The following is a 26721-nucleotide window of genomic DNA, read 5'->3' as shown; positions in this document are numbered from 1 at the left end:
TTGTAATTTTAAACATCCTGTAAGTATTTTATTTTGAATTTTTTTTAACTTTACCACGTAAGTTGGCAACCAGCATACCCGGGTATTCCATACATTATGTATGGAGAATGACGTTTCTCTTCTTCCTCTTTTCGTATTGTGCTTATTTTCGAGTCAAATTCAAGCGATTCCAAATTTCAATATGACCGTTATTTTTATATTAAAATGAAAAAAACTTAATGAATAAATGAAATAGAAGAGAATATATGGTCGGCATTACTTGCTTACAGCATTAAAATATAGAAAGCATTGTTTACCTATGAAAATCGTTAATTTTTTGCATCAAAACGTGTGGAATACCCGGGTATGCCGGTTGCCAACTTACGTGTGTAAATCTGGTTGCCAACTCTACGGTTAAGCTTAAGCGACTGGAAATTGAATATCCATAGAAAAAAATGAAAGCTCCACAGCTTCATTGGTTTGATCAATAGATGGCGTATTACAACTCATCATTATATTGCTATCCTTTTCTTGCAATGTGTTTCGATAAGTTTCATCTTATCATGACCTATATAGCCTTCTAACTTTCTGAGCAAAAATCTATATAAATGGTCGTGTGGTCAGATACGTGGGTATCAACACCAACGACCATTACTCAAATCTCACTTGCTTCAGTGCTGGTGGTTTCCATTGGAGTTTAGTATTTAAACAATCGTATCGCCGTTCTAGTTCTAGCGATGCATAACTTCAATGCAAAACCATACAACAGTACAAAGGAAATGAGAAACCTCTCCTCCTAGCGATGAAGCTCAACTGGTTGGGGTATCCCACCAACAGAGAGCGCCACCAGCTTTTTCGCTATTTTTAGAATGCATGAGTCGTTTGCCGTCTGCTAAACGAAGTCTTTCTATATTCCGTTTAGGTAGAGAGCTGGAGTCGTTTAGAAACCGTTTAGTGGTTATTTAATGGATGTGTGGCACTTGGGAAGTCGATAAATGTCATTTTGCTCCGAACAACTTCACCTTGTCATTTATAACACCTTGAGAGGGAATGAGAAAACTCTCCTCCAAGCGAGGAAGCTCCGCTGGTTGGGTATCCCACCAACAGATGGTGCCACCAGCTTTTTGCTATTTTTAGAATGCATGAGTCGTTTGCCGTCTGCTAAATGAAGTCTTAATATATTCCGTTTAGGTAGAGAGCTTCCCAAGTGCCACAAATCCACTAAACGACCACTAAACGGCTTCTAAACGACTCAAAATCATTTTAAAATGAATATCTAGTTAAAGTTAAGTGAAAGTGAACGTAGTTTCAATAATTGCGTACTTAACTTGGGAAAAATGACACGCGGGTTCTCCAATGGCTAGCTGTCAGAAGGGCTATTCGATCACCTGGTCTCTTCTAACATCTGTGGATAAAATCGCATGCGAAAAAGCGTTGCCACGGCCCTAAAGTGCCTTTCGAAAAATAGCCGTGTTGTACAGTGTGAGACCACTTCCTTTTCAAACGGTCTGCTCTGTTGGCGCAAGGCCATGGGAGTGACAAAACGCTGACAAATTATTCTAAACGCGATCTTTTGTCATTTTTTTTTTTAGTTTTTAGCTATCAATTTTGCTATCAAAATTTCGTAACCTGAAGCAGCCAGGAAATAAAGTTGACAAAGTTGACAAAAAGTGACAAAATTTGACGTTCGTGAAAAAGCGTAAACAAACAGCTATTTGGCGCCGTTGTGACCCATTGCTCTGAGATTTTTGATGCGATTACGAGAAAAGCTAATTTTTGCAGTTGACAAGCAATTTTGATAAAGTTTAATTATTTTTCAACATTTTGTCACCTCCGTGGCCACGCACCATGTGTTGTAGTGTGTAAGTTTTCAAGTTGCTTATATAAACAGTTTGACTTAAATAGAATCAAACCTCGGAATATAACCCTCTCAGGCATAAAAAGAAGATTAAAAAGAAGAAAAAGAAGGAGGAGGACGGCAGAATGGAGAAGAAACAGTTGTGCGTTTTTCAATCAGTATCAGCATAAGTAGCAAACGTAGCAAACAAACAAATTTTCACGTCGAGCTCAGTGTGGAATGGAGTGTGTGTGAATGTGTGCGTGATACACCGTGTTGAATGTAGGTGTAGTGTATAAATTACCGTAATTTTCGAACAACCAGCGCGCTGCGACCGAGGCAGCGGCCATCGTCAAACATCATCCCACTTTAGGGAGTTCCGTGTATCCTACAGAAAAAAAACTCCGCAGTGCATCTTCAATAGCTTCAAGCATCTGCCAAGTGAATCGTTGTTTTCAATTGAAAATCGTCAAGTTCTACGTGTGATATTTGTTTCGCTACCATAGCAACAGGCGAGAACGCAAGATTGTGGGATTCATCTTAAGCGAAAAGATGGTTGTGCAAGTTTTTACGCTCCCATATCTGTGAAACACCGAATAACGGCAGCTTGGCCGATGAAACGTATTACGCGAACCCCCTGGTAAGCAGATAGTGGCAGCTCGCCATGGCGTAAGAAAATATGGCGATGTGTTATTGTGTGTGTGTGTTATGTTGAATGAACGATGCGATTTCTTGGACACGCAGCCCCTGGGCCATGAGCTAGAAAGGAGAATCCCTGGATGTTAGAAAGAGAGGCCGAGATGGCAAAGATAGCACAGAAGATGCTATTTATAGTGCAATTCGTGCTTTTGTTAACCGGTAATCTGTAGCACAAGCATCTTGTGCGAATTATTCTCCGAACATCCCAAATATCAGCATGATAAGCAGCTCGTTTGGTTGAACAAGTTCACCTCGATATAGTTGTAATAGGCGGTCGCAGAGGAAAGGACGTGGATGGGATAGGGAAGGGGAAGGTAGGGGACGCACGGAGGGTCGTCCGTTTGTTCCTTCTTGCTTCGATGCACCTTTTCCGAACGGTATTGAAGCTGAAAACTGAGTTGGCGTTGCTCCAGCTGTCATCGGTCTGACATTCGTCCGATTCGCTGAGGTTGGCTCCGTTCGTCCGCGCGCAGTCTGTGTCAAGGCGAACGTAATTAAAACGGGGACATGCGGCGAAACCCCTCCAGCGAAGTCATGTTTGAGACACGTCGACGAAATTGAAGAGTTCGATGTGTTTTAAATCTGCCCTGCTTCTCTCTGCTCTCTGCTGACACTGGCAATGGGGTTTTTTCTGTTCTTAATTGATCCGTTTGTAGCCATATGTAACGGTAATTGTGCAATTATACAATACCCGCAGGCTACCTGTATTTGCGCGAAATAAAGGTCACTGCGGTGTGGCAGGTGATCCAGAAAGAGTACTTACATACGCACTGATCTCGAGGAGATGTCGAAGCCGTGCTGTGCTCATGTGTCTCTAACGTTGCTTAAAAATAAGTTCTGAGCCAAATTATTGAATAACAAAATTATGAACCGGTACATTTTAACATACACAACACAACACACTCAAAAGAAGCAGTGTAGATCGGCACCAATGGGCACCCCATTGATAAACAAATGCTCGCATATACTGAGGAAGACAGGATGTAACTAATAATATTCTTGGTGCTCTTTAAATTATCTGCTATTTGTAACTAGCCTTGATAATAGGGCAGCTGTTTGACGTGCGACGACGAGAGATAATAGGTTGTTCGTAGGCTCAATATCGTAGCCATTTCCGGCCACAAATATTGCTTGATGCTTCTATTTTGCGTCATACATTTGTACGGCATTTGTAACTAGTATAAAAATCCATTCAGTAATGTGCTGTAGCACTACTTAATAACAACGAATCACACAGGCTTATTCAAACATACAGCTGCAGTGTAGAATAACGATTGGTTTTGCAGGAACGAATCACTTATCAATTTAATCGTGAAAACAATGTTAAGATGTTTGAAGTGCAAATGTTATCATCTCAGATGGAATTCCACATTGATTGCATTCGGCACGAGCCGCACATAAAGCTAAGACAAGCTTTGCAACGGATGCAGCTAAACGTTCGTTTCGTCATCGACCGCTGGAGAGATGCTACCAGGCTCTCCCCGTACTCTTGAAGCATTTTGCCGAGAACAGTGTGTCTTCTTTGCGTTGATCGTGTTTGCACGTTCCCCTGGTTCTGTTCATTTGTAATAATTAATTTATAGGACAATTCGCTACGACAAGACGCTGGTCGCGCGGCTATGGTGTGCACTCTTGCCATCCTGGAAAGTGAGTCCCCGGTCTGCCGTGCTTAAATGTGCGTGATTGCATATTCATTGCTGTTTGTAGCCGCCGGGCCACCAACGTCAAAGTCGCGCAAGGTTGAACCGTTCGAAACCGTTCCTGTGTGGATGGGGCCGTTTTAGCTCGACCGGTTGGAACGAACGGGCGAGGCAGCCAGCTAATTGCGTGACACCACTCTACATGTTTACTTTTACATTCACGTTGAAACTCATTCGCCCTCTCACACATGCAAAGCCGTTCTAAGAACCAGCCAGCTACGTAGACCGACACATCTTGAAGTTGGCTTGTTTTCTAGAGCGGTCCAGCATTCACGACGAGAGCGAACTGAGCGTGACAAGGAAGTTTAAATTGTTTCACTTGGCACAGATATTTCCAATAAGGCAAATTGTCCGTTTTTGGCTTCTATTTGCTCTTGTAGCTGCTTTGCGTCTGTTCGTATCGAACGGCGGCACGCGTACTGCTCCTCGTATCTTTTGTCCAATGCGACATGCTGACGACAAATTTACGCGATCTAGCTCATGGTTCCACGGGCTGCGGAAACGTACGACCTTCGGTGAGGATTCTGTGACAACATTTGCTCTTGGACTCTGTGTGTGAAAGACGACGATGAGATAATGTGTAGCTATTCTGGGTGGATTATTCATTTTTGCTTAATAAACCGATGCAGAATCTCGCACAATAATGGGGTGATGGGGATCGTAGTCGCGATCTTATTAAACGCAAGTGTTTTGGCGGCCGATTTGTCGTTGACGTATGCGTGATAGCGCAGATTCGTGTTGTTGTCAAAGTTTTCCTGATTATGGGTTCTCAGTACACGGTCCAAGTGGTAAGAAAAAGTAAAGTTTTAAAACGATACGCAATCGGTTCGGGGAGGATTGCTCGATGATGCAATGGTCGACTCTCACCTTGTGATAACCTTTAATAACCCGGCACCATATGGTACAGTTTGTTGTTCTGTGAAGTCGAAAATGTCGACAATAGGTGAAAATTGTACATTACAGCTATATTTTTGCTATAAGCTATTGCATAGCTCGTCTATTCGACGAGGTGTAATGTTTTAACTGGTAAAGTTTTCCACCTCGAAAAATAATCTGTGTAGAAGTAGGGCAACTGTGCCAGTTTTCGGCAGGGTAACTAAAAACGTGTAATAACGCAAAAACGGGATGAAAATTGTCTCAACACATATTTTTTAAATAGAGATGTGCTCATTTGTTATTCATATACGAAGTTTCATATCATTTCCTTGCGGGTTCCGTTATTACGAGAATCAGAGCAGTAAAACAATGAAAGTGTTGTTTTTATGAAAAATTCTATGGTTCCAGAATTTATTCTAGCCCGCTTGGAATTTGAAGATCACGAAAAACAAGTAATTTTTCACTTTAAATGCTGCCGAAAATAGGTACAGTCTGTCCTCGAGTTACGCAGTTCTCGACTTACGCGGATTCGGAGATGAAATGACAGATGAAATGTTAAATCAGTACAATTTGCTTCAAGAATTGTCCAATGCAGTATAAATTACATTTTTGCTAATAAATTTTAACCCACTTACAAGTGAAAAATATCAGAAAATTCTGCACGAATCGTATCAAATGAATGATAAAGTGTATAAAAGTACTAAATTGCATAAAAAATACCAAGAAACCAATTGTATTTTGGTCGTAAACCTGAAAATTCGACTTACGCAGATATTGGAGTTACGCGGATTCCTCGGGAACGCACAAATCGCGTAACTCGGGAACAGATTGTACACGGTAAATGTTGATTTTTGGCAGATCAATGCTGTGGGCTCCTGCCGAAACTTGAAGCAATAACACTTTTGATTTTGCTGAATATTCATTTAAAACTTGATCAGAACACTAAAATGCGTATGTCGACACATAAAACGACATTTCTTGTATTAAATATCACCAATTTCACTAAACATAATCCAAAAACTTGAGAGAAAAGCCGGTTTGTGAACCAATCGGAGCCGAACTCTGGATCCATCATACTCTCTTTTCTTCAATGCCTACTTTGATTGTAACGCACATCTAACAGACTGTAAAAACTGCCTGCAAAATGACCAGAATGTACAACATGAAATTAATAATTTTAGTGCTTTTCAACACCAATCTTAGGAAAGTAAGAGTGTAAAATTGCGTTTTTTTCTACCTGTTTTCATTTATTAACACATTAAAACACCGACCCGTATTTGGTGCACAGCCTGCCGAAAATAGGACCAAAAACAGTGTTTGCATGTTCACAAATATATCTAAAAAATACATTTAAATCGGTACATAAAAAATAGCACAAGATAATCCGATAGTTTATTGTCCAAAATAACGTCTTTTTCGTGAAAAATAATAAAATTTGTACGTGTAGGAGCAGTTTTTGTGAAACTGATTCACTTACCTGCCCAATACTGGTACAGTTACAATACATATAATTTTATTAGAATACTTTAGATACTGATACTTTCGATAGTTTGTGTGGTTAATACATTTGAAGCAGTATCTAAACATTCCAATTGAAGGCCACATTTTACGCAAAAACGACATTTAGAGGCTACTATTAGCTAATCGGTCTAAGTTCATTTCTTGTTTTGATAAGAAAATACTATCTGAAAATGTAAAAATTTCTACAGTTTTCTAACATTGCAGATTTGTTACACCTGCTCGTACGTCAGACGCGATAAACGACGTTTAAATTTAATTTTGGAGCGGTATTTCTGTTATACAACAGTGAATATTTTTTAGCCACTAAAAATATTATCCATCCCTTATCGAATAGTAACGTAACGATAATAAAAAACGATTAAAAATGTAAAATTTTGTGAACAGTGCTCAAAGATGACCCCGTATGTCATCGCTCGTACTCCGCGGTAATGGTATATGAATGAATGCCAGAAACGAAAAAAGAAACCACCAAAGCTCTACCTCTGAGGTATATTCATACGCCAGTGAAGTGTAGTAGTAAGAGCAAAGGGGTTGCCTCGTCATCGCTTTCATTGAAGTGAGTCAAAGCCTTCTCATCCGCTGCCTTGATCGACCTTCAACTATCTGGCCAGTCGCGAACAATCGTAAACAACTGTACGCATGCACTGTGCAGTTTATACCCTATCGATATGCATCGCATTGTTAGAGCATGATGAACTATATGCCGGCCAGCATGAAGCGCGTCCCGCATCCATTTCGATTAGCATCTGGCTGGATTTTTTCGAGTTGTTGCAATCTTTATGGTAAGCGAGGAGGAAGCGGAAAAAGAAGCCCCCGGAAAATAGAATCGGTCAAGGGCACTCGACAGTGCTATGCAAAGCAAAACCATGATGGGCTTGTAACAAAAATACACCATTCGTGCCTATGCTACTTTGTTATCAGAAGCACGCTGAGTTGAGATGTAAATCGGTCGTCCACATTTATTCCTGAAATTGATTGCCTATGATCTGGGTGCGGAGAATCGTTCGTAGCTGGTAACTGAAAACCGGATGGACGGACAACCCGTTATTAGTGCAAATATTTTAAGAACTTTTTGTACACCCTGATATATTGAGGAAAAAATTATAAGCTAAGCTTCACCGTACCCCATGCAAGTTGTGCAATTAAGCGGCTTTTGTTGTAACTTCTCGCTTTTACTTACCATGACAGATCGTGGAAATGAAGCGACACAATCGCTACCATGGTTTCCAACATCAGTGTGCTGTGCTGTGCTCCCTTCCTACTCTACCGTACTGTTCGTCTAGTTGGTGCCGTAATCGCAAATGTTATGCTTAGTTTTCCTTGGCTTTTAAAGCTTGCCCAAGAGAAATGCTTTGCTTATGTTCCTGTGCGACCCGTGCATAAGTCTTTTTGTTCATCATTCTTCGGCCCGTTGGTTGAGCGGTTCGATTTCTTTTTGCTTTGTTTTCGATGGCGGTGCACGGTTGAAGGTATTTTGATTTCATCTGTGCAAATGTTTAGCGCAAACTGATACTTAACGCGTCGTATCGACGTAATCAGTTAGCGATGTGGCTGTAGTGTGCATCGATGGTGGAGTAGTAGAGACTGCTCGACTGCTGCGCCTGCTTTGTGCGGGAATGACGTCAAAATGTGGCTCAGTGGGTTAAAACATGCCACACAGTTAACCCGTTTGTCTGCCATGTTATCAAATCTGTCGTCGGGCCAAACCGGTGCTAGCTATAGCAACTCCAGAATTCAAAGCACTCAATCTGCTGTTACTAATAACCTTGATAATAGTTTTTTTTATTTCAAAACACTGCGCTTGAAGATATGATTAATTTTTGAGCGAATTTATTAAGGAATCGGCTTTTGGCAAGGTGTAAAAATAGCATCAGCTAAGTAAAGCATATTATCGACATTATGTAAAATGTCCGTGTTTGTGGTAACAAAACGTCTAAACTCGACTATCTTACATTAAAAATCCATGTATCGACCAAACGATACGATACAGCGAACAAAATGCATAATGGAAAGTTTGGCTATTGATCAACCATATTTCATTGGCCGTGGTCACTAAAGTTAAAGCATGCAGTACGAAACACTTGTAAGCCACCTCGTATTGACCGCCGAACTCTCGGGAATGCATGGAAGCGAGATAAAATATCCTCCAAACCAAACCGTTCAACCAGTCTGTGGGGACTGGCGACGAGAGACGAGTAAATGATGCAATCTGTTGTTGTTGTGAGGCTTATGTTGTTGTTTTAGCCATTGTTCTTCTACAAATGATAATGATGGTGTTTGCTGTCGGAGCTGTGTTGCTCATTACGTACAATTTGGAGCTTCAAAAGCTTTGACAATGAACGAGAGAGCGAATGAAGGAAGGGGAGACCATTTCATCCTATTGACAAACCTCTAGGACAACAAGATAACTTAGGCAGGTTTGTTTGTTTTTCCTATGCATGATTCATGTATGATAAAAATGACGCTAGCTTGCAGACAGCTTTAGTCCAACGAACTGAAATGAAACTGTTGCAAAGCAATGTAAACGTGTTTGAATAAAAAGTAAAAGGAAGCTTCCGATTCAAGGCTTATCGAATATTACCAAACAATCCATATTTCATTCCATACTTACCAAACCGTTCCCTAGTCCACGGATCTGTGCTGACTATTTGTTACTTTAGTAACAAATATTGATATTTTTAAACATTCTTCTTGAATTTCCGAAATTTGTCAGTTCTCTTTACACATTACTCGCATGTGAGTTTAAAGTTTTCCAAGTATTGTCTAACAGTTGCACATCGCATCAAATCTGTTGCTAAGCGCCAAAACGGCCGCTACTGAATTACTGCGAGCTGTTGATATTTCGTCCTCCTATACTACGGCAATGTCTCCGATGATCCTCAAGCGTTATATGACGCATATGATGATGATGGTGATGATGATGCGCCTTAATGCTCTGCGTGCTGCCACGCGTAACATTGATTACGACGTCGCAAGGCACAAAGTGAATCATGTCGGGGTCTAAGACAGACTAGCGTCGTCGATGTTGGCCCAATTTCCTCAATTATCTGCAATCAATTTGCTTTGATTATAACAGTAATCGGCCACCGCTGGAAGTAACGTATAAGCATACAGTGTCGCCTGTTTCGGGATGTGTGTTTTCTTCAATTTTTTATAAAACGGTTGTAACTAAACATATGCTGATTGTTGAAAAAAATACTTCGCCCTAGCCATGGGTTAGTTGTGCGATTTGTCCGTCAATCGAAACGAGCATCCAATTGAGTCAAGCACACGTGTGACGTCAGCGCTTTGACCAGTGATGCACGAAGATGATGGAAAATTGTTTGATTGGTAGAAAATTATACATTTTTTCAGCAAAAACTACGCATCAAGGTTAGATGCGTTCTTCGTGCAAAACGTTTGTTTGAAGTGCCAGCATAACTATACCGAGACACCAGATTCAATCACTTTCTCCACTATCGTCGCCTGGCTGCAAATAGTAAAAGGAAGCCAGTCGCCAAAGAAGGGTGGACCGGCCTTTAGTAGCCGGTCTTGGTCAAATGTAATGCTCATTGTCGTTACGATCGAATAGGCAAAATGATGGTGAGTCGAATGGTTTCCTTTACTTTCGATTTTTTTTCCTCTATGAATTCGGCGCAAAAACCGAAGTCCGTCACTGACTGGTGATGCCTTTGAACTAGTGTGCACAAACCGGTTTTGCACCAGACTTGACATCACTTGCGAATAACGTTTGTAACGTTTTCATTTATCATCTAGCGGTACAACATTGTGCTATGCAAACAGAGGAGGTTCATAAGCCTAGCGGATAGCTTGGGCTCTGATGCTCATACATATTCGATTTCGTCGCGGTTAATTAAGGTATATTAAAATGTACTTGATGGCGAAAATAGACAACAAACAAGTGGGCTGCAATCATCGGAGATTTGTTTTCAAATAGCTTTGGTCTTTACTTCTGCAGGAACTGCAGCAATTGACGATCATCGTATACACACTAACGTTTTGGCCGATAACGCCAATCTTTAGTATAGGACTATTCCTTATGTAATAATAATACTATCTTATTATTCGACCTTCGACCTGCGATCAACGAATGTGAGTTTTCGGCAAACATATATGTTTACATATTAGAAATACGAAATACATGTTTTTGTGATTCAATAATATGCTCCAGCGTTTTATAGTTAAAAGTGCATTACTATCTATTGATGGAGATGGGACCAATTTATTTAATTAATAGTATATTTATGTTCATACCAGTTAAACCGCTCTTGCCGCGGTATAAACAACTCAACACTACACCAAAACTCTCACTACTCGCCTAGATCGAAGAGAAATCTCGCTAAGCAAAATGGGAAGGGAATGCAATGCGCTGCGACTGCAGCACAACACCCCGTCGTATTCCATAAACAAACGCGTGGCGCTGAACAGAGATATGCGATGGTGTTGGTGATGGTGTGACTCAACCCATGGCCACGCGCACCGACACCGTGATGTCGCTGGGCTGTTGAACGCTGTGTTTTTGTCGTTGAACGCTTATTCATGATGGAGCGGAAGAGAAGAAGGGCACGTATATGCACGCATACGACGGCAAGGGGTGCGAAGAGTCTCAAAGCATCGGTGGTGGTATACCTTACACCATCGTGTATGCCCGGTCTAGTGACGGAATCGGTGGCTTGCCGTCAATTAGTCCCTCGCGTTTGACGATTGGTCGCGAAATGTTTTGCAAGGAGAGAGGGAGAGATCGTTCGCTGAGAATCTTCTGGCACCCACATTGTAAATTGTCCTCGTTCCACACCCTCGCAAACGCATACATAGGCGCACCTGCGCTTGCCACAGCCTTGATTAACCTTCATTCGTTATGCCATAATAGAACGGCAACGGACAATCTACGCGATAAAGTCGGATCGCCAGGAAGACCGCGATCGTTGTGCACAAATACAGTAGCTTGAAGCACAGCACAGCGAGGGCAGGTAGTAGTAGTATATCGGCATATCTATTTCTCTATAAAAACAGCATCCCAAGCAACGCCTAACCTCAAGCAAGAGCAAATGTGTGAAATGTTAGTACAAGACGGGATTTATCTGCATAGATTATGCGTACACTATTTACAGTACGATCGAAAGAACCCAGTACCCTCGCTTTGCGCATATTGCCCTTTGCCTTTAGTGACATTTAAAAGCAAATTCAAGTTCAAGTGCTCTCACCTTCTAATTCTTTCCTTCCTCACACATTCTTTGTTGCCTTGCTTCGGTTTCTCTCGCCTCTGGGGGGTAGAAACGATGGCCCGATGGTACACCACGATGTGGTGTTTACTACTGTTCGTAAGTTCGCTAGTCGTGTGCTTCATTATCGAATTCGGTGGTCATTTGTACGTCAGTGCAAGCAGCAGCGTCGTTTGGACAATGACCGCCCATTCGTGTCATGGATTGATTGATTGACCAATTGATTAAAGCACGAACCAGCCATATACATCAAGTTTGGTTTCTTGTTTCATTCTCTTTGTTTTCCAAGGTCTGATGACGACTAATTGAACCGTGTAAATATGATCCTTTGATTTAATTTGTAATAACAAAAAAAAGTATTGACTCTATCTAAAAGTACGCTTTTGCACCGAACAAACCGGGCGGATGTCTCTTACATCCTTATTGTATGAAATATCAGCTTTGCCTGAATCAATCTATAGTAGTCAGCAAAAATCAATGTTGTCGTAGTCTAGCAGAAGTTGTTTTTATTTAAAGAGAATTTATTGTTTTGTGTGAACTTTTGTGTATAACACGTGAAGAATGAATGAGCAAAAAAGATTTTGATGAAGAATTAATTATTGAATCATACCGTTGATGATTCATCAGGGTAGGGTGTATCCGTTTTCTGTGGATGGTGTAATTGGATCATGCATTGGATTTTGTAAAGGCAACATTGGAATCTCAGGTAGGATTCTCACCCCTTCCTCAGTACCAGAAATGCTTCTCCGAAAACTTTACTTATAAGCAAAGGGTATCCGTTGAGGCCAGCATGAAGATCCGTTTTGATCATTAGTTATGATAATATTTGAATTTGAACCGTCATACTCAAAATTCAATTTGAACCGTCATACTCAAAAGAATTTTTATTATTATTATTAAATCAACAAATTAATAATATTTTTTAAAATTAATTTTCATACCTGGGCCAATAATTCTTATTCTAACTGTTTATGTTGTCGATGTTGAAATTATCTGCGTTTCTAGGTGTAATAGATTACCACTGTAAATTTATAATACTGTATGAAGCAGTGTACATTCTAAAATATTTGTTTTTTATTTGTTTCTTTTCAGATTAGCTCAATCAATTTAAAGATACCTGTGCCGGTGTAATGAGACGGCTTCTTTATTGCAGAACAATTACAGAAAATCTTACCAGCGATAAGATTCAGCAACCGTTTTACGCATGATAGTGCACGATAAACCAATCCATATAAGTCAATAAGTGACGTGAAGACGTGAATCTGGCTTAAATTTGAATGGTCATTGGCTGCCCTGATAAACGTGATTAGTTCTAGTTTCTTACTAGTTAATCGCGTGTTTGAGACTGGAAAATTCGTAGAATATATTATTATTTACAAAACTAAGGGTCAAACAACAAATGCAATTATCATTTCCTATGCATTGCTGCATACAAGTGATTGTAGTAAAATTGAATTAGAACTGTGGACATGTACATTTGAGTGTACGTTTACATTCTGTGTGTATAGTGGGTGTGTATAGATGCGACAAAATGCGCGGTACAAGTCGAAATACCTTCAACTTGAACTTCCCTCTCCGGCGTTTATTGCTGCAAAGTGCACGAGCTGCACGCGGTAGCCCTCCGCTCGGCCAGAGACTATGTGACGCGGAAAAAGGGGGCAGCAATAGTGGAGGCAGTGGTGGACATGGAAGTGGCTCGAATGGGGGCGGAAAGCATGATAAGACTGGATCTACAGGCCACAGCAGTAATAAGGTGAGTGGAGTGCATCGTATTTGTTTTGCTCTACTTATGGTTTAATCATCCAGAAGGTGTTCGATAAGATAGCTGTGTCGCGTGTATTAGTGTATTTCTAGCAGTGTATCCAGCACATTGTTACAAAATGTTATAAAATAACTGCTATTTCTTTTGTTATTGCAGCACAATTCCGATGCATCTTCACAGCATTCAGCAAATTCGCCGGGAAATCTGGAGCGCGGAACGGGCAACTCGAAACTTACCCCAAGCAGTCACAAATCATCACATAGCTTGCACAGTAAGGGAGGCAGTTCTACTACAACAGGTGGTGCCGGAACAAATGCATCCGCTAATGCCGGAAAAGTGCCGGACGAGTGTCCGTTGTGCTATGATGTGTTACCGTCAAGCGACGAGTACTATGCGCTACTGAATTGCAAGCACTACGCATGTAGGGCGTGCCTGGAAAACTATCTTATGATCCAGATCTCCGAATCGCGCACGGATATCAGTTGCCCTCAATGCTCCGACTCGATGCATCCGACCGACATACAGACGCTGCTTAAGGCGTTCCCAACGGCCATCACGAAGTATGAGGATTTTATGGTTCGGCGGGTGCTATTGTCCGATCCGGATTCTCGCTGGTGTCCTGGGCCAGACTGTACTTATGCTGTTATCGCTACCGGATGTGCCTCCTGTCCGAGAATATGCTGTCAGCGGCCAGGATGCGACGTTCAATTTTGCTATCACTGCAAAGCGGAATGGCATCCAGATCAAACCTGCGATGCAGCTCGAGCTTCCCGACAAAGTCCAACACGCGCCCTGTCCGGTAGTATTAGAAAAAATTCACAACATAGTAAGATTTCTCAACTTGGCTTCTCTGCTGTTTTCCCTAGACTTATATACTGTTTAGTTGTTTGTAGCTCTATTTGTAGTTTCTTTGTTTCATTCTTATGTTTCTTCAGTTCCAATTTGTTTTGTTTTATCAATGCCAATAGTTGATCTATTCTCACGTACTGTTTGTTTAATTTATATACGTTTTATTCAATTTGCAGAAGATGAAATTAAACCCTGCCCACGATGCCAGGTACTCATCGTTAAGATGGACGATGGTTCTTGTAATCACATGGTGTGCGCTATCTGTGGATCTGAGTTTTGCTGGCTGTGCATGAAAGAAATTAGCGATCTTCACTATCTGAGCCCATCGGGATGTACGTTTTGGGGAAAGAAACCATGGTCGCGAAAAAAGAAGCTACTTTGGCAGCTGGGCACTCTGGTAGGCGCTCCTCTAGGGATCGCCTTGGTGGCAGGTATTGCCGTCCCTGCAATGATTATCGGTAAGCAAATCATGTACAAAATATGGTATTTTTTCTGAACATTTTTAACAACCGGGTATCGTTCAAATATTTTTAGGTATTCCTGTGTGGGTAGGACGAAAGATTCATACTCGCTACAAGTCAGCTGGCAAGCACAAACGCAATTTAGCCGTTCTGGGAGGAGTAACAGCATCGGTAAGTGGGCACATATTTTTTCTTTATTTGTAAAAGTACAATACAAAAGGGCAAACAGAAGTAGCGTGAAAATTAACATATTGATCACCTACTTATCATTCTTCGTGTATTTGGTTAATTAGGTAAAGGCTTTTATGAATAGTTTGATGTATAAAACATCATATTTCAGTTTGTTCTGTAGCAAACATAGTAAAATACTCACATTTTTCATGTTCACGATTCCTTCAATCGCATAAAAATGTACATTTCAGTTGCATTCTTTTAAGTGATATTTCGTTTATTTAACTATCGATATATGTTGTTTTCTTCGAAAGTAATATTTTAAAGGTTTAATTATATGTAGCCTATGAATTCTCATTATAGGGTTTTCCAAGACAGTTTCGAATGTAAACATTGTTATTCGCCCCATACAAAATGTTGTTCCACATTGATCTGACATTTAATTTCTATCGTAATAATTTTTAATTTATACACCATGATTTTCAACGTGACTCAAGCTGGATTGAGTTAGACGATTCTTTGTTATGTGTTGAAAATCATGTGTTGAAACTGAAATTTCACTTTGAAACAAAAATCACCATTTGACAGCTGTTGAAAAACATCTTGGATGCGGTGAATAGCTTTGTTTACATTCGAAATTGACTTGGAAAACCCTGTAATTTTTAATTTCTACAGCATGATTTTCAACACGACTCAAGCTGGATTGAGTTTGACGATTCTTTGTTATATGTTGAAAAGCATGTGTAAAAACTGAAATTTCATTTTGAAGCAAATACACCATTTGACAGCTGTCGAAAAACATCTAGGATGCGATAAATAACAATGTTTACATTTGAAACTGGAAACCCCTGTAATATTATGTTATTTCATCTATGTCTTAGATCCATTAACATTTCATAATGAACAATTAGTAATTTCTAATTATACAAAAACGCATATGGTGTTATAATGGCTCGCAGTCTTGGTTCGCTGCAATATTCTCCGAGGTATTACGCGAGGTCACATTTGGTGAAATATACAGCGAAATGAACTATTTGACAGACGAAATATCTGACTGATATAGCATCACAGCAACCAGCTGATGTGCAAAGCAAACAAATAACGTGCACAAAATCGTAATTAAATCTATTAAATAACTTCAATATCGAGTACTTCGTCAAATTTCAGTCAACAGTTCATAATTTCTTCCAATTAGGGAATGTTCTGCTTAAGAAGATATTCTTTTTAAGTGAATTTCGAAAGCGGATGTTGTGTCTCTCCCAACCCTTTAGCTGAACCTGTCAGATATTTCACCTGTCAAATAGTTCATTTCGCTCTATATTTCACCTCATGTAGCCGCGCGGTAACGCTATCTTTGGTGTACAACGTTTCATTTCTTCTTGTGAATGGCCTGAACAAGTCTTTGAGTTCTTGACCAACCTGTGCAACATGTTTATGACATTACCAGTAAAAGATGTATGTTTATTTATTTAAATTTACATTATTACGGCTTTGATCGTATTTTCCAAAAGAATGTATGTTAAAAAAATGATTTTGATCAACAAAACCTTGGGTACCAAGCAAAAGACCAAATTGATAGCAGCAGCACCTACGAAACTAACAAATTCCGACCTACGAAATATTGTATGTCAAATAAGGCGAGGTAAGATTTACCTAGCCAACAATATGGCTGTCGAGGACGCTTACTTCAATAAATTGAAGCTATACTCATATTCAGACCCTCAAAAAACACCTGTGGAAACATTAGAACCAGTGAATATGTAAAACACTGTTTTGTTTTCACATATTGAGTTCAGTCCAACTCTTCGTCTGGCGTCCATCCAACCCCTTGTGTGTTTGAAAGTAGAATGAGATCCTATAGAGCAGATATGTTGAGGGTTCTGTATGCGACCCGTGACGCTATGAAGCTATGATTAATCCAGTCTATATTTGAAAATAGAACATCAATATTAGTCGTATATAATCCGGCCTTCGAATGGATTTTTGGATTAACAAGTGGCCCACCGAACAAATGAGTTTGACACATCTGCTATAGAGGTTTCACGAATCAGCTACTGTGCTGTTGCAGTATACTCTCTGGGCAGTGGTGGGCTAGTCATGTTGTTGCTGACGTGTATTGATTCTAAATAGAATAGAAAGGATAAACTAAAGAACATAAGGCCTTTAAAATACTTCGTTTGTTTAGCGCTGAGTATCATTCATTAACTATGGTGAAAATAGTATCAGATACCATACGGAGTAGTGCCACGCATTCTTCTTTCTTTTCTTTTCATACACATTTTATTGACCGAAAGCTGCCTTTTACCGTCTTTGAAATTGAATTGAATTGTTTTGAAATTGAAAAAAAATGAATCGAAATTATATTTTGTAGGATGATATACGCGGTGCTGTGATATTATAACTATAATTATTAAACAGTATTGTTTTGTTGTCAACACTTTATTTAAACATTGTAATTGCTTTAGCAGATGTTTTTTTTATTAAAAGCTTTTTTTCTCGGTATCATGAATATGTACTTACACATACTAATCTACCAACCCTGCAGTAAAATTTAAATAGCAGTACGCTTGAGTGCATGTGTCGAGTTGATTTCTACTCGACTTGTGTGTTGTCTCTGTATTCCAGCAGAATGTTTAAAATTATACACATAGGCCACTCTCGAATGGCCACATAACATATTTGCTAATCGACCGCTAGTAACTTCATTTTCAGGAATAAATTGATCATTCTTCGAGTGTAGCAACGTGTCTTTCATTTGAAGAAGAGTGCGCAATTGACCTAAAACATGTATGTTCGCATTTGCGGCCATAAACTTCTTTGGATGAATGGATAAACGGTGAATAATAAAAGATCAATCAACATGACATGCTGTGTGATGTGAGTTTTAAACATAGCCTTCGAGACTCAGAATGCCTTCTTCGTAAAAGTCTCGCAAAACATCCAGCAGCCGCTGCTCCGCTGCCGCGTTACCAATTGCAATATCTACCGATCCAATGCATAATAGTAACGCTAGTAGTAATGATTGCCGATACTCGCACTCCATCTTGTTGCGACTGTATCCGAGATCCGCCTCAATATCGACGTCCATTTTAAGGCAGTAGGACTTGAGAGCCCCATAGTAGAGGTCAAGGAGTCGGGACGTGTGCTGACGTCGAGTGTTGGACGGAATGGACGAAATCAGCAGCAAGGCAAGATCGTTCGTTGGACGGCTATATGTAACCATTTGCCAGTCTAGAATAGTGCAACTGTCGGTACGTTCTTCGTCCGGTTCACTGCGGAACAGCAAATTGTTGCACCAAAAGTCCGTATGTGTAATTAGTCCCATCGGCTCGATTGGCTGCAGAAGCGTTTCAATCAGAAATTTCGTTTTTGGACGAATTTTGCTCAGCGCTTTTAGTTCATTTTCAAACCCAGGTTTGTGCTCAAGAAACTTGGTTAGTTGAGGCATTCCTTGTTCGACTAATTGTTGGTAGCTCTCCGTTGCCCGTGTCGTTTGAAAGAGAAACTGAAATACACACATGAAACGTATCTTACTAAACACCCGTCATGTGTAGTAATTTTGCTTATCAGTACATTATGCTACGTCTACCTACCGGATACTTCTCGTTCAGATCTACCTTCTTTTTTATCTTAAGCCCAAGGGAGAGCGCGTGTATTGTAACGATGGCACGTATGGCTCCTTCCGTTTGACCAAGAGTAAGTCCGGTCGTAAAATTAGCTCCCTTGTAACCGAGGGACCGCATGTCCTCCAGTACTAGTATGCTCTCCGTAGAGTCTGGACTGCTAGGCGAAGTCGTAGTGTTACTGCCGATGGGTGCATACTGAGTGTAGAAACAGGTTGGCACTGATATCACCATACTGCCGACACCCTTTGGGATATACTGCTCTTGAAATGCCAGAAGATCTGGAAGAATCTGTATAAAAAATAACGAAAGCATGCATTATCATCATATGCCGATGCTCTAGGGTTACACTCACTGAAGCTCTATCTCAAGCTGTACATACACTGGTATAAAATTTGATTTCCCTAAGGTCGAACTGTGCCTCCGTCACGAAGTACCGACTGAATGGATCCTGCGGAAGCAGCTTTATCACAATGTCCAAGGATTGACTAACGCCTGGTTCGATATCTTTTTCAAATTCATAGACCACGGATACGGATAGAATGTCGCTTAAATTATTTACCCCATCCTGGCAGCCCTGTTTCACTTTAAAGTCGGTAATTTTTATCCCAGACCGCACCTCGTGATGCTTCTTAAGCACTTCTATCAACCAGTCCTCCGTGATCGGCCAACTGTCCGAGCATGTAGAATCTTCCTCCGTATCCGACATGGTTTTTTGTGGTTTCTAGTTGATTATAAAGGGTTCTTTTTTATCGATGATATTTCTATAGCGATGAGCTCCCCTAATGATTTGCAACGGTGCAATAGTCAGCTCAGTATGCTCAATCAACTCTGTCCGTAAAGGGGAGGTCACGATTGGCTGCAAACAAAAAGATGAAAAGAAGGTTAGTCTAATTATAAATTGTATATTTTTGCAAAAGCATAGAACCCCTTGACGGATATTGGAACAAAGGTAACTAAAATAGCTCATTTGTGCGCTTTAAACTGGTTACTTGAATGCCGTGATCCAAGCATCGTGGTTCCGTTTTATGTGCTATTCAGTTCGATTAAGATTTATATGAACGAAGTATGATTTACGGCTTGTAGTACACTCACACCAGACATGCCTTTGTTTGCAATATATTTTAGATTGTTGTTCTCACATAATGAACTCAATTTCATCTTTAAAAGAAGCAATATGATTTTTAGAAATCAGTATATCCTTTTATATGATGGTACTCTTCCAACCGACAGGACTCGATTGCCCAGGATTTTCTAGGTCAAGGACAAAGGAATTCAAATGAAGACCAGAACGAGAGAAACTGTACTCTCCTTGTCTGGTGTAAAAATATGCCTCTCATGTATGTGTTCACCAACACAACACAACACATTATCATTCTTTGTTGGATTGCATTAATTGGCGGTGTCAAAATCATGTTTGCTATAGTTGTTAACTATAAACGTAATGTAATGAGGTTTTTTGCCTTCACTCTCGCTGATTGTTTAGTTCTAAAATCTCTCTTCCAGTGCAAACACCCAAACAATCAATACTACACTGTTAGAGCACTTAAGTAAATCCCCAATTTTAGTCATTTAACTATACTCTATTTTTCTCAACCACATAGTGACAAACATAACGTATTTTACCACTTTAAACGGTACTCCAATAATACGAACCGAACATCAACGATACGGAAACACATTACTTATACATAGTTTACACATAATCGTGCAAAGTCCGTTTATGAATACTCCATTACAGTATGATATAGAACCGGATAAATGTTGTCACGAGCTATGTTGAACACATTTTCAAAATTTAAATACGTATTTGGTAAACTGACAGAGAGAAGAGGAGCATCGTAGAAGGGCGAAACTTTTCTGCAGGCAAGGTGACACACCTTGCTTTGTTAATCGTTCTGAATGTACTGTGTTTGGCCAGCAGTCGGTGATGACGATGGTGGTGATGATGATGAGCAGGAGGGTGCACGAGCATTTTAAATAAGGGCACTTTTCGCTGGACGGAAATGTTGAATCATTTCACTTCAATTTGTGTATTTCTAAAAGTATGTGGTAAACGTTCTTCTACCCTTAAGTTCACAGATCGCCGATACTTATAATCAAAGTTTAACTGCTTACCACCACCACAGCACAGCGTACAATGAAACACGATCGAAAATAGTTGTGTATCCGGTGCAAAACATTAACCGACCAGTTCCACAGCCCCGATAATAGTAACCAATTGATTGTTACGGCAGACTTGAATTCTTGCTATTGCAGGCAAAAAAATCATTATTACTTGTACGCCATCGGCCGTCTTTCAGTCTTGAAAATAAAACGTCGAAACGTGAGCACCGATAAGCACACCCGAACGTGACGAATCTTCCATGCTAACTGGCCAGTCTGGTATGCCGATCTGGCCTGCGAAGCAATACATTTACAACATTCATATATATATACATGTATATATTGTGTGGAGGGCTCGCCCCGTATAAAACATAGCCAGCAAGCAACGTTCTGAGCAAAGCTGGGAAACTGAACTCTCTTATGGCACTGGTTATGCTTCGTCGGATATGCCGTTCGGTTATGCTGGAATAAGAGAGCAAGTAATGCCGTACCCAAAATGGGAGCTTGATGCTGGTGTACGGTTCGGAGTGATCCAGATGGCGGGAGAGTTTCCCCAATCCCGAAACATAGAAAATTAGCTATGGCTCTCTCTCTCTCTCCCTCATTTTTTCCACTAAGAGAAAATTCGCTCATTCTTGTTGGCAGTGTTGCAATTGTCGGCATCCGCGCCCCATATGTGCGAGCCATCATCGTGTCATGGATGCATCCATGAAGCAACAAAATGTGTGCAGCACTAAAAATAAGCACCGGAACAGAAACAGCCAGACAGCAGCAGCCTATAGTTGGGTAGGGTGCGTGCGTGTAGGGCCCAGAAAATGTCTATGAGCGAACTGAGCAAGTGTTGTTCGCATACGTTCATTGCTATGATGACACACCTTCCTTGCACAGTAGGTGGTAAAGGAGCAGTTTGCGGTGGCGAGGTTGTTTGACCCTAAATTCTGTACGTACACAACTCAAATCAGTGAATCATCGGATGCTTTGGATCTTTATGCTTCATTATGCGCGCTTTAGTCGTGTCTAAGCGGTTAATAATGTTTAAAAAATGCATCTGATAAATGCATAAATGGTTAAAAATTAGACATTTTCAACCGTTTTGCACATATTGTATCGAATCCAATGTTACCAGCACTATTCTACCCGATTCGTTTGGAACTGATCCAGATTAAATATCGAATACTTAAGTGTCACTTAAACAACGAAAAATGCCTTGGCTGGCAATTGAAGTATATTCTTTGTGCATCTTGGCTTCCACGAGCTTTTCCGTAATTTCATGGTGGAAATATGTAATAAAATCGATCAACAAATATGTAGGTTGGTCATATAATGAGTTTTCCGTTGCCTGTTCTGTCCTCTGCAATGTGGAGGTTGTGGTTCAGCGACTGTTAACCCATCTCCTGTGCTCTCCTACACGCCCTTTTCACTGTTCATTTATAAACTGCATGCATGTTTAGCTCTCTGGGTGCTATCGGCAGTTTGCTTGTTGTTGGCTGTGTGACGTGTTTGGATCGCCAAAACCATTGCGATTAGTGTTAGAGGCGTATGAACGAGACGGAGGGGAACGACAGCTAATTCGATTTATTGGGGTTAGTTTGTGAATCTAGTTACATACATATAGCAGCAGCAGCGGTCGTGATTGATGTTGTCGGTATGCGCAAAAGAACAAGTTGACTCTACGTTTGGTTAGCAATGATAGCGGAACGTTGTTTTCGATACTGCTTTTTTCAGTTCTCAATGGACGGGCAGGTGTAGCCTAAAACGAGGTACACGGTTTTGATTGTTGGCTTCTATGTTGTTCGTTTAAGGTGGTGCGGAAATTATTTCCTGTTCTCGCTTTTGCCTCCGTGGCGTTTGTGGTGGCCCCTAATGTGACATACCTCGCCTGGAAGGTGAATGAAACTCATTTGCTCGACGATGAATAATGAATGAACCCCACCGCACAACGAACGTCATCGTTTGGGTGGGTTTTGGTTCCAATAGGTTGTGTTTTTTTTTTACTCAATGTTGATAAACTTTGATTCATACGATGTTCAGTTTCATCAAATGCAGTAATATTTTTCGGGCTAAAATTATAAAAATCAGTAATGTGAAATATTGCGCTCTTTGTAACAAATTCATACTTGATGTTAACGGCTTAGAAAATTGTCCCATCGATCTGAATCATAGTCTAGAATGAAATATAATATTTTCTCCATCTTTTGCAACCCAAAAGTGCCGGATTTTGATTCCAGTGTGTTTGCTTTCATTCGACCCTACGAATGTGTTCAAGCAGAGAGGGGCATCTGTTGAATAATTTAGCGAATCGCTCAGTTTGACGTTTTGCTGTGTTAGAATATGTTCTTTTTCCCATCTGCTATGAGCGAGTGCCTTCGGGCGATGGGAAAAAACGGTCCCATGATCATCGGCATGGCGTCGTCGCAGTTCTACTTGAACGCTAAGTAACGATTAAGCTAGTCAACAGTCAACTAGTTACAATACCGCACTGTTCTAGCCTGTTGTGTACATCTAACTGGCGGCTATTTGTTGTGGTTTACTATATCCTGGTGATCTTTCCCTTTGCCATCTTCTTCTCTCCGTGCTTCCCGGGATAAACAAAAAAAAGCTTTAACTTTTACCTATGACGAGTAGCACTCATAATGACGACGAGCTCACCGTCGCTTCAGCCAGTGGCTAGCAATGCTCCAGCAGAAGACCGAGGTTGCTTAACATGTCCTTCCTAAATATAGCCCAAACTCCTGCCCTTTTCTCGCCAGCAATGCCATTGCTAAACATAATTCCCTCATACAGCCAATACAGTGACGTCAGAGACGAAGGGAGACGAATGACCTACATTGCGAAAATTGGAAAAGCTTTCAAGCAAAAGCAGGGGGATGTTTGTTGGAGCTTTTGCGCCCCATACACCTACACAGAGACATTGTGGTCGTTGGGTTTGGGCATTTATGGAACTTTAATTCACGTAAAGTCAGTTGTTGTTTACCGACTATTGCATTCTTTTTATCGAAAAAAAAGAAGTCTACTGCATTCACCAGCATCAGATTGTAACATTTTAAAGCTTCTACGGAATAGATATGCTCTGGCGGCTGGAGCGGATTATCCTTACTGAACCAGTATTCCAGAATAGTTGTCTGTATTATCGTATTCTATATTGAATAATCGTTCTATGTATTGTTTGATTTTCTTGCTTCCCACAGGTAATTGTTTCGCCTGTCCTTGCCGGTTTGGCAGTTGCCATCGGGGTGCCAATATTGTTGTTTTACGTGTACGGTGTTGTGCCTGTCTCACTCTGTCGGGCAGGTTGTGGCGAAGGAACGAAATTTGAATTTGACGAGGAAGAAGACAACGGTTCCCGAAACCATGGTAAGGCCGTGCGGACAGAACTTTCAACTCACTGACGGTGATGGAGTGTAAACATTAGTTGATCATTATTAACTTATTTTGTCATGTTTTGGTCCATTCCAGACGCTGCTAGTGTGGATGCGGTTTCACGCATCGGAGCTACCAGTATTGGAGAGGTAAGCTTAAGCGTGGCTAGCGGAAGCCATCTCGGCGTGTCCAGCCAACACTCTGCGTATGGTGTAGCGAACCCGTCAACCACGGCGCTTGCAGGCAGCATTACAGGGTAAAACGCATTCGCACTGAGTATATGCTGAGCTGGTTGTTAACGTGTTTTTGGGCCCTTTTTTCCCCCAGGCATCGTTTGGAAGTGCAGGCTGATGTGAGCACCTCGGAAACGGCCTCGGCGGTGACGTGCGTAAGTGAAAAGTCGGGTAATACGTTGAACGATACCGCCTCTACCAAGGCACTGGCCGGTTCGATACTGAGCTACAAGCAGCAAGCAGAGTCGAGTGCTTTCAGCGAAGACGGTGCTTCGGAGCGGGTGCGCTTCGACAATACTGTGTCGTTCGTTATTGACAGTAAGAAAGATTCCTGTGATTTCTTGTACAGCATCCCATCGGATCAGGTAAATAACAATAGTGTGATAAGATAGTATGGTACATGCAGCGGAAAAACTACATTGTCTGTCCTTTTTTTTGCAGGACACGGCGGCAGATAAAGCCAGCTTGGGTAGCGGACGATCATTCCGCAGCTCTGAACGTTCGTTCCGTGATGACTTCGATTCTACCAGTGTGTCTTCAGCGCACAAGCGCATCAATTTCGGCAAACTGATTCCGAAGCTCAACTCCAGCCAGCATCGTAATCTGTCGGTGGATAGTGCAACCGGATCGTACAACATCCCAGAGAACGTCAGCCTGGAGCAGGAGCTAGAGCAAGAGGAGACGACGGCGGCTCAGCAGCATACCGCTTCATCGAACTCTTCCGCCGCCACTGTAGCGCTTTCGCGCAACGCAACGCAAACGCAGATGTCGCACTCTTCCGGACTGTCCGCACATCAACAGCAGAACACACAGTCCGGTTCGCTGAATCCGTCGCCCGAGTTTACGGTGCGACATACAAGCTTCGTTGCAAACCCATCTTCAAAGCTAGCGATCGCTTCCAGCAGCAATAGCAGCAGCAGCAGCAGCAGCAGTTGTTCGTCTAATGAGGCAATCAACAGAGCTATGCTGATCGAAAAGCCCGCCCTATCAACTTACAGTGATAGTGTCTGCTCCTCCGGTCGAGATGCCGAGGCAGCTCAGAATCAAAGGAACGAATCGAAACCACTGGATTCGCCCCCTTTGTCTGCAAGCTCCTTGAGTGATAGTTCTAGCCACGAGCACCCAGCAGTAGCAGCAGCATCAGCGCCTCCGAAATCGCGCACTCACATTTTGCGCAATTTGTTCTTCTCGCTTCCCAACAGCACGGAATCGAACGCGCCGACGGAGGCTACGGTAGAATGCGGACAAGTGACTGTCACGGGTACACGTGCGAAGACCGCTTCCGCCCCATTAACTTCTCCCCTATCTCCATCGTCCCCTTCCACATCTTCCGCTCCGTCGACGACGCTCACAGGGCCTTCCGCGAGCACGCAATCATGAACCGGCCTCCATGCGTTTGCGATGGCCAATTGTTGATTGTTCCACGGACGGACAATCAGATTGCCATATCGCGCAAGCGATAACAAATGTTGTGGAGTTATTATGCATTTTAACTTCCAGGGGCCATTCTTTTCTAATAAGCATTTTTGCTATGAGGTTAGCGTATGGTTAGTTTTCGTTGAATGAGAAAGAGATTCTGTAAGAACCTTTTGTTCCGAGTACTATAACTACTGCCCCCCTCGAGCGTCCATCAATATATTTAAACAAAAAAAAAAAACAAGCAAGAAAACGCATAAAAACGATAACACAAGACTGTAATACGCCAGGAGGAAAACGCATGCAAGATTGTTTTACGTGGGCCACACACCTCCTGTGAGTCCACCCCAAAATTGCTCGTAGATCCTTCGACGAGGCTTCATGCGTGAACAAAAAAAAGTAAACATAATTCATAATATTAATAAGCACTAGACAACGAGAGCGCGGATCTATTATTATGCCAAAATCAGGAGAGCGTGTTAGTTTGTTTGTTTGTTCGTTTATTTTTCTCCACTACTACAACAACCCGAGGAGAGAGAATGAGAGACAATAGAAGCGATGAGTGTTCCGGGAGATAGATTTTTTTGTTAGATAAGACACTATTAGGTAGACAGATATGGTAGCAAGAAATTAGTGTCGTTGGAGAATAGGAAATTAAAGAATTACAACGTTCATGCTATTTAAGATAGAGGTTGAATAGGAGAGAAAAAGCAGAAGAAATCTTTACCCGCGGTAGACTAATCTTCGTTTGTTTTGTTTTTTTTTTTACCTAATGTGTTCGACAGTAATATTTTTGTCTACTGAAATTATGTCCATATAGTTCAGGAAATGATGGCTCGTTTAAAACGTCTTTGCGGGTAAGCATGTGAAACGGCAACGCATGAAATATAGAATTTAATAATCCCA

The 26721-nt window shown here is 41.2% G+C and overlaps 2 protein-coding genes and 1 long non-coding RNA gene across 5 annotated transcripts; 1 reads left to right on the top strand and 2 right to left on the bottom strand.

Moving 5' to 3' along the window:
* The first annotated feature begins 1935 nt into the window (after positions 1 to 1935).
* On the top strand, positions 1936 to 26721 carry LOC120954009 (E3 ubiquitin-protein ligase RNF19A-like). 2 transcript variants are annotated; one of them, XM_040374512.2, is made up of 9 exons: positions 1936 to 2456; positions 12927 to 13587; positions 13753 to 14395; positions 14622 to 14903; positions 14980 to 15077; positions 23995 to 24160; positions 24263 to 24422; positions 24494 to 24764; positions 24841 to 26721. In XM_040374512.2, the coding sequence occupies exons 2-9, from the start codon at positions 13366 to 13368 to the stop codon at positions 25777 to 25779; spliced, it is 2781 nt and encodes a 926-aa protein (XP_040230446.2). In that variant the 5' UTR covers positions 1936 to 2456; positions 12927 to 13365; the 3' UTR covers positions 25780 to 26721. The 2 variants fall into 2 exon arrangements, with proteins under 2 accessions (XP_040230446.2, XP_040230445.2); XM_040374511.2 differs by having other exon boundaries at positions 13753 to 14422.
* LOC120954012 (uncharacterized) lies at positions 3839 to 9243 on the bottom strand. The gene is made up of 2 exons (XR_007452080.1): positions 5859 to 9243; positions 3839 to 4764 (listed from the first exon to the last, which is right to left on the bottom strand). It is a non-coding gene; the product is annotated as an uncharacterized LOC120954012 (long non-coding RNA).
* Positions 15098 to 23988, bottom strand: LOC120954011 (uncharacterized). Of its 2 annotated transcripts, none has more exons than XM_040374514.2 (4): positions 20819 to 23988; positions 19083 to 19559; positions 18671 to 18991; positions 15098 to 18582 (listed from the first exon to the last, which is right to left on the bottom strand). In XM_040374514.2, exons 2-4 carry the CDS (start codon positions 19407 to 19409, stop codon positions 17962 to 17964), a joined length of 1269 nt encoding a protein of 422 aa, XP_040230448.2. In that variant the 5' UTR covers positions 19410 to 19559; positions 20819 to 23988; the 3' UTR covers positions 15098 to 17961. The 2 variants fall into 2 exon arrangements, with proteins under 2 accessions (XP_040230448.2, XP_040230449.2); XM_040374515.2 differs by having other exon boundaries at positions 20979 to 23988.

Source organism: Anopheles coluzzii, chromosome 2 (assembly GCF_943734685.1).
Source record: "Anopheles coluzzii chromosome 2, AcolN3, whole genome shotgun sequence".
NCBI classification, from domain to species: Eukaryota; Metazoa; Arthropoda; class Insecta; order Diptera; family Culicidae; genus Anopheles; species Anopheles coluzzii.
Note: the sequence above shows the minus strand (reverse complement) of the source record. Positions and strands in the feature narration are given on the sequence as shown.

Bases quoted from the DNA above. Each gene is read 5' to 3' on its own strand.
- LOC120954009 (XM_040374511.2), top strand. From the start codon at position 13,366: ATGCGCGGTACAAGTCGAAATACCTTCAACTTGAACTTCCCTCTCCGG. The intron at 14,904-14,979 runs GTAAGCAAATCA...AAATATTTTTAG, and splicing joins CGTCCCTGCAATGATTATCG to GTATTCCTGTGTGGGTAGGA. The intron at 24,161-24,262 runs GTAAGGCCGTGC...GGTCCATTCCAG, and splicing joins CAACGGTTCCCGAAACCATG to ACGCTGCTAGTGTGGATGCG.
- LOC120954011 (XM_040374514.2), bottom strand. From the start codon at position 19,409: ATGTCGGATACGGAGGAAGATTCTACATGCTCGGACAGTTGGCCGATC. The intron at 18,992-19,082 runs GTATGTACAGCT...TTTTTTATACAG, and splicing joins AAATCAAATTTTATACCAGT to ATTCTTCCAGATCTTCTGGC. The intron at 18,583-18,670 runs GTAGGTAGACGT...TGTGTATTTCAG, and splicing joins ATCTGAACGAGAAGTATCCG to TTTCTCTTTCAAACGACACG.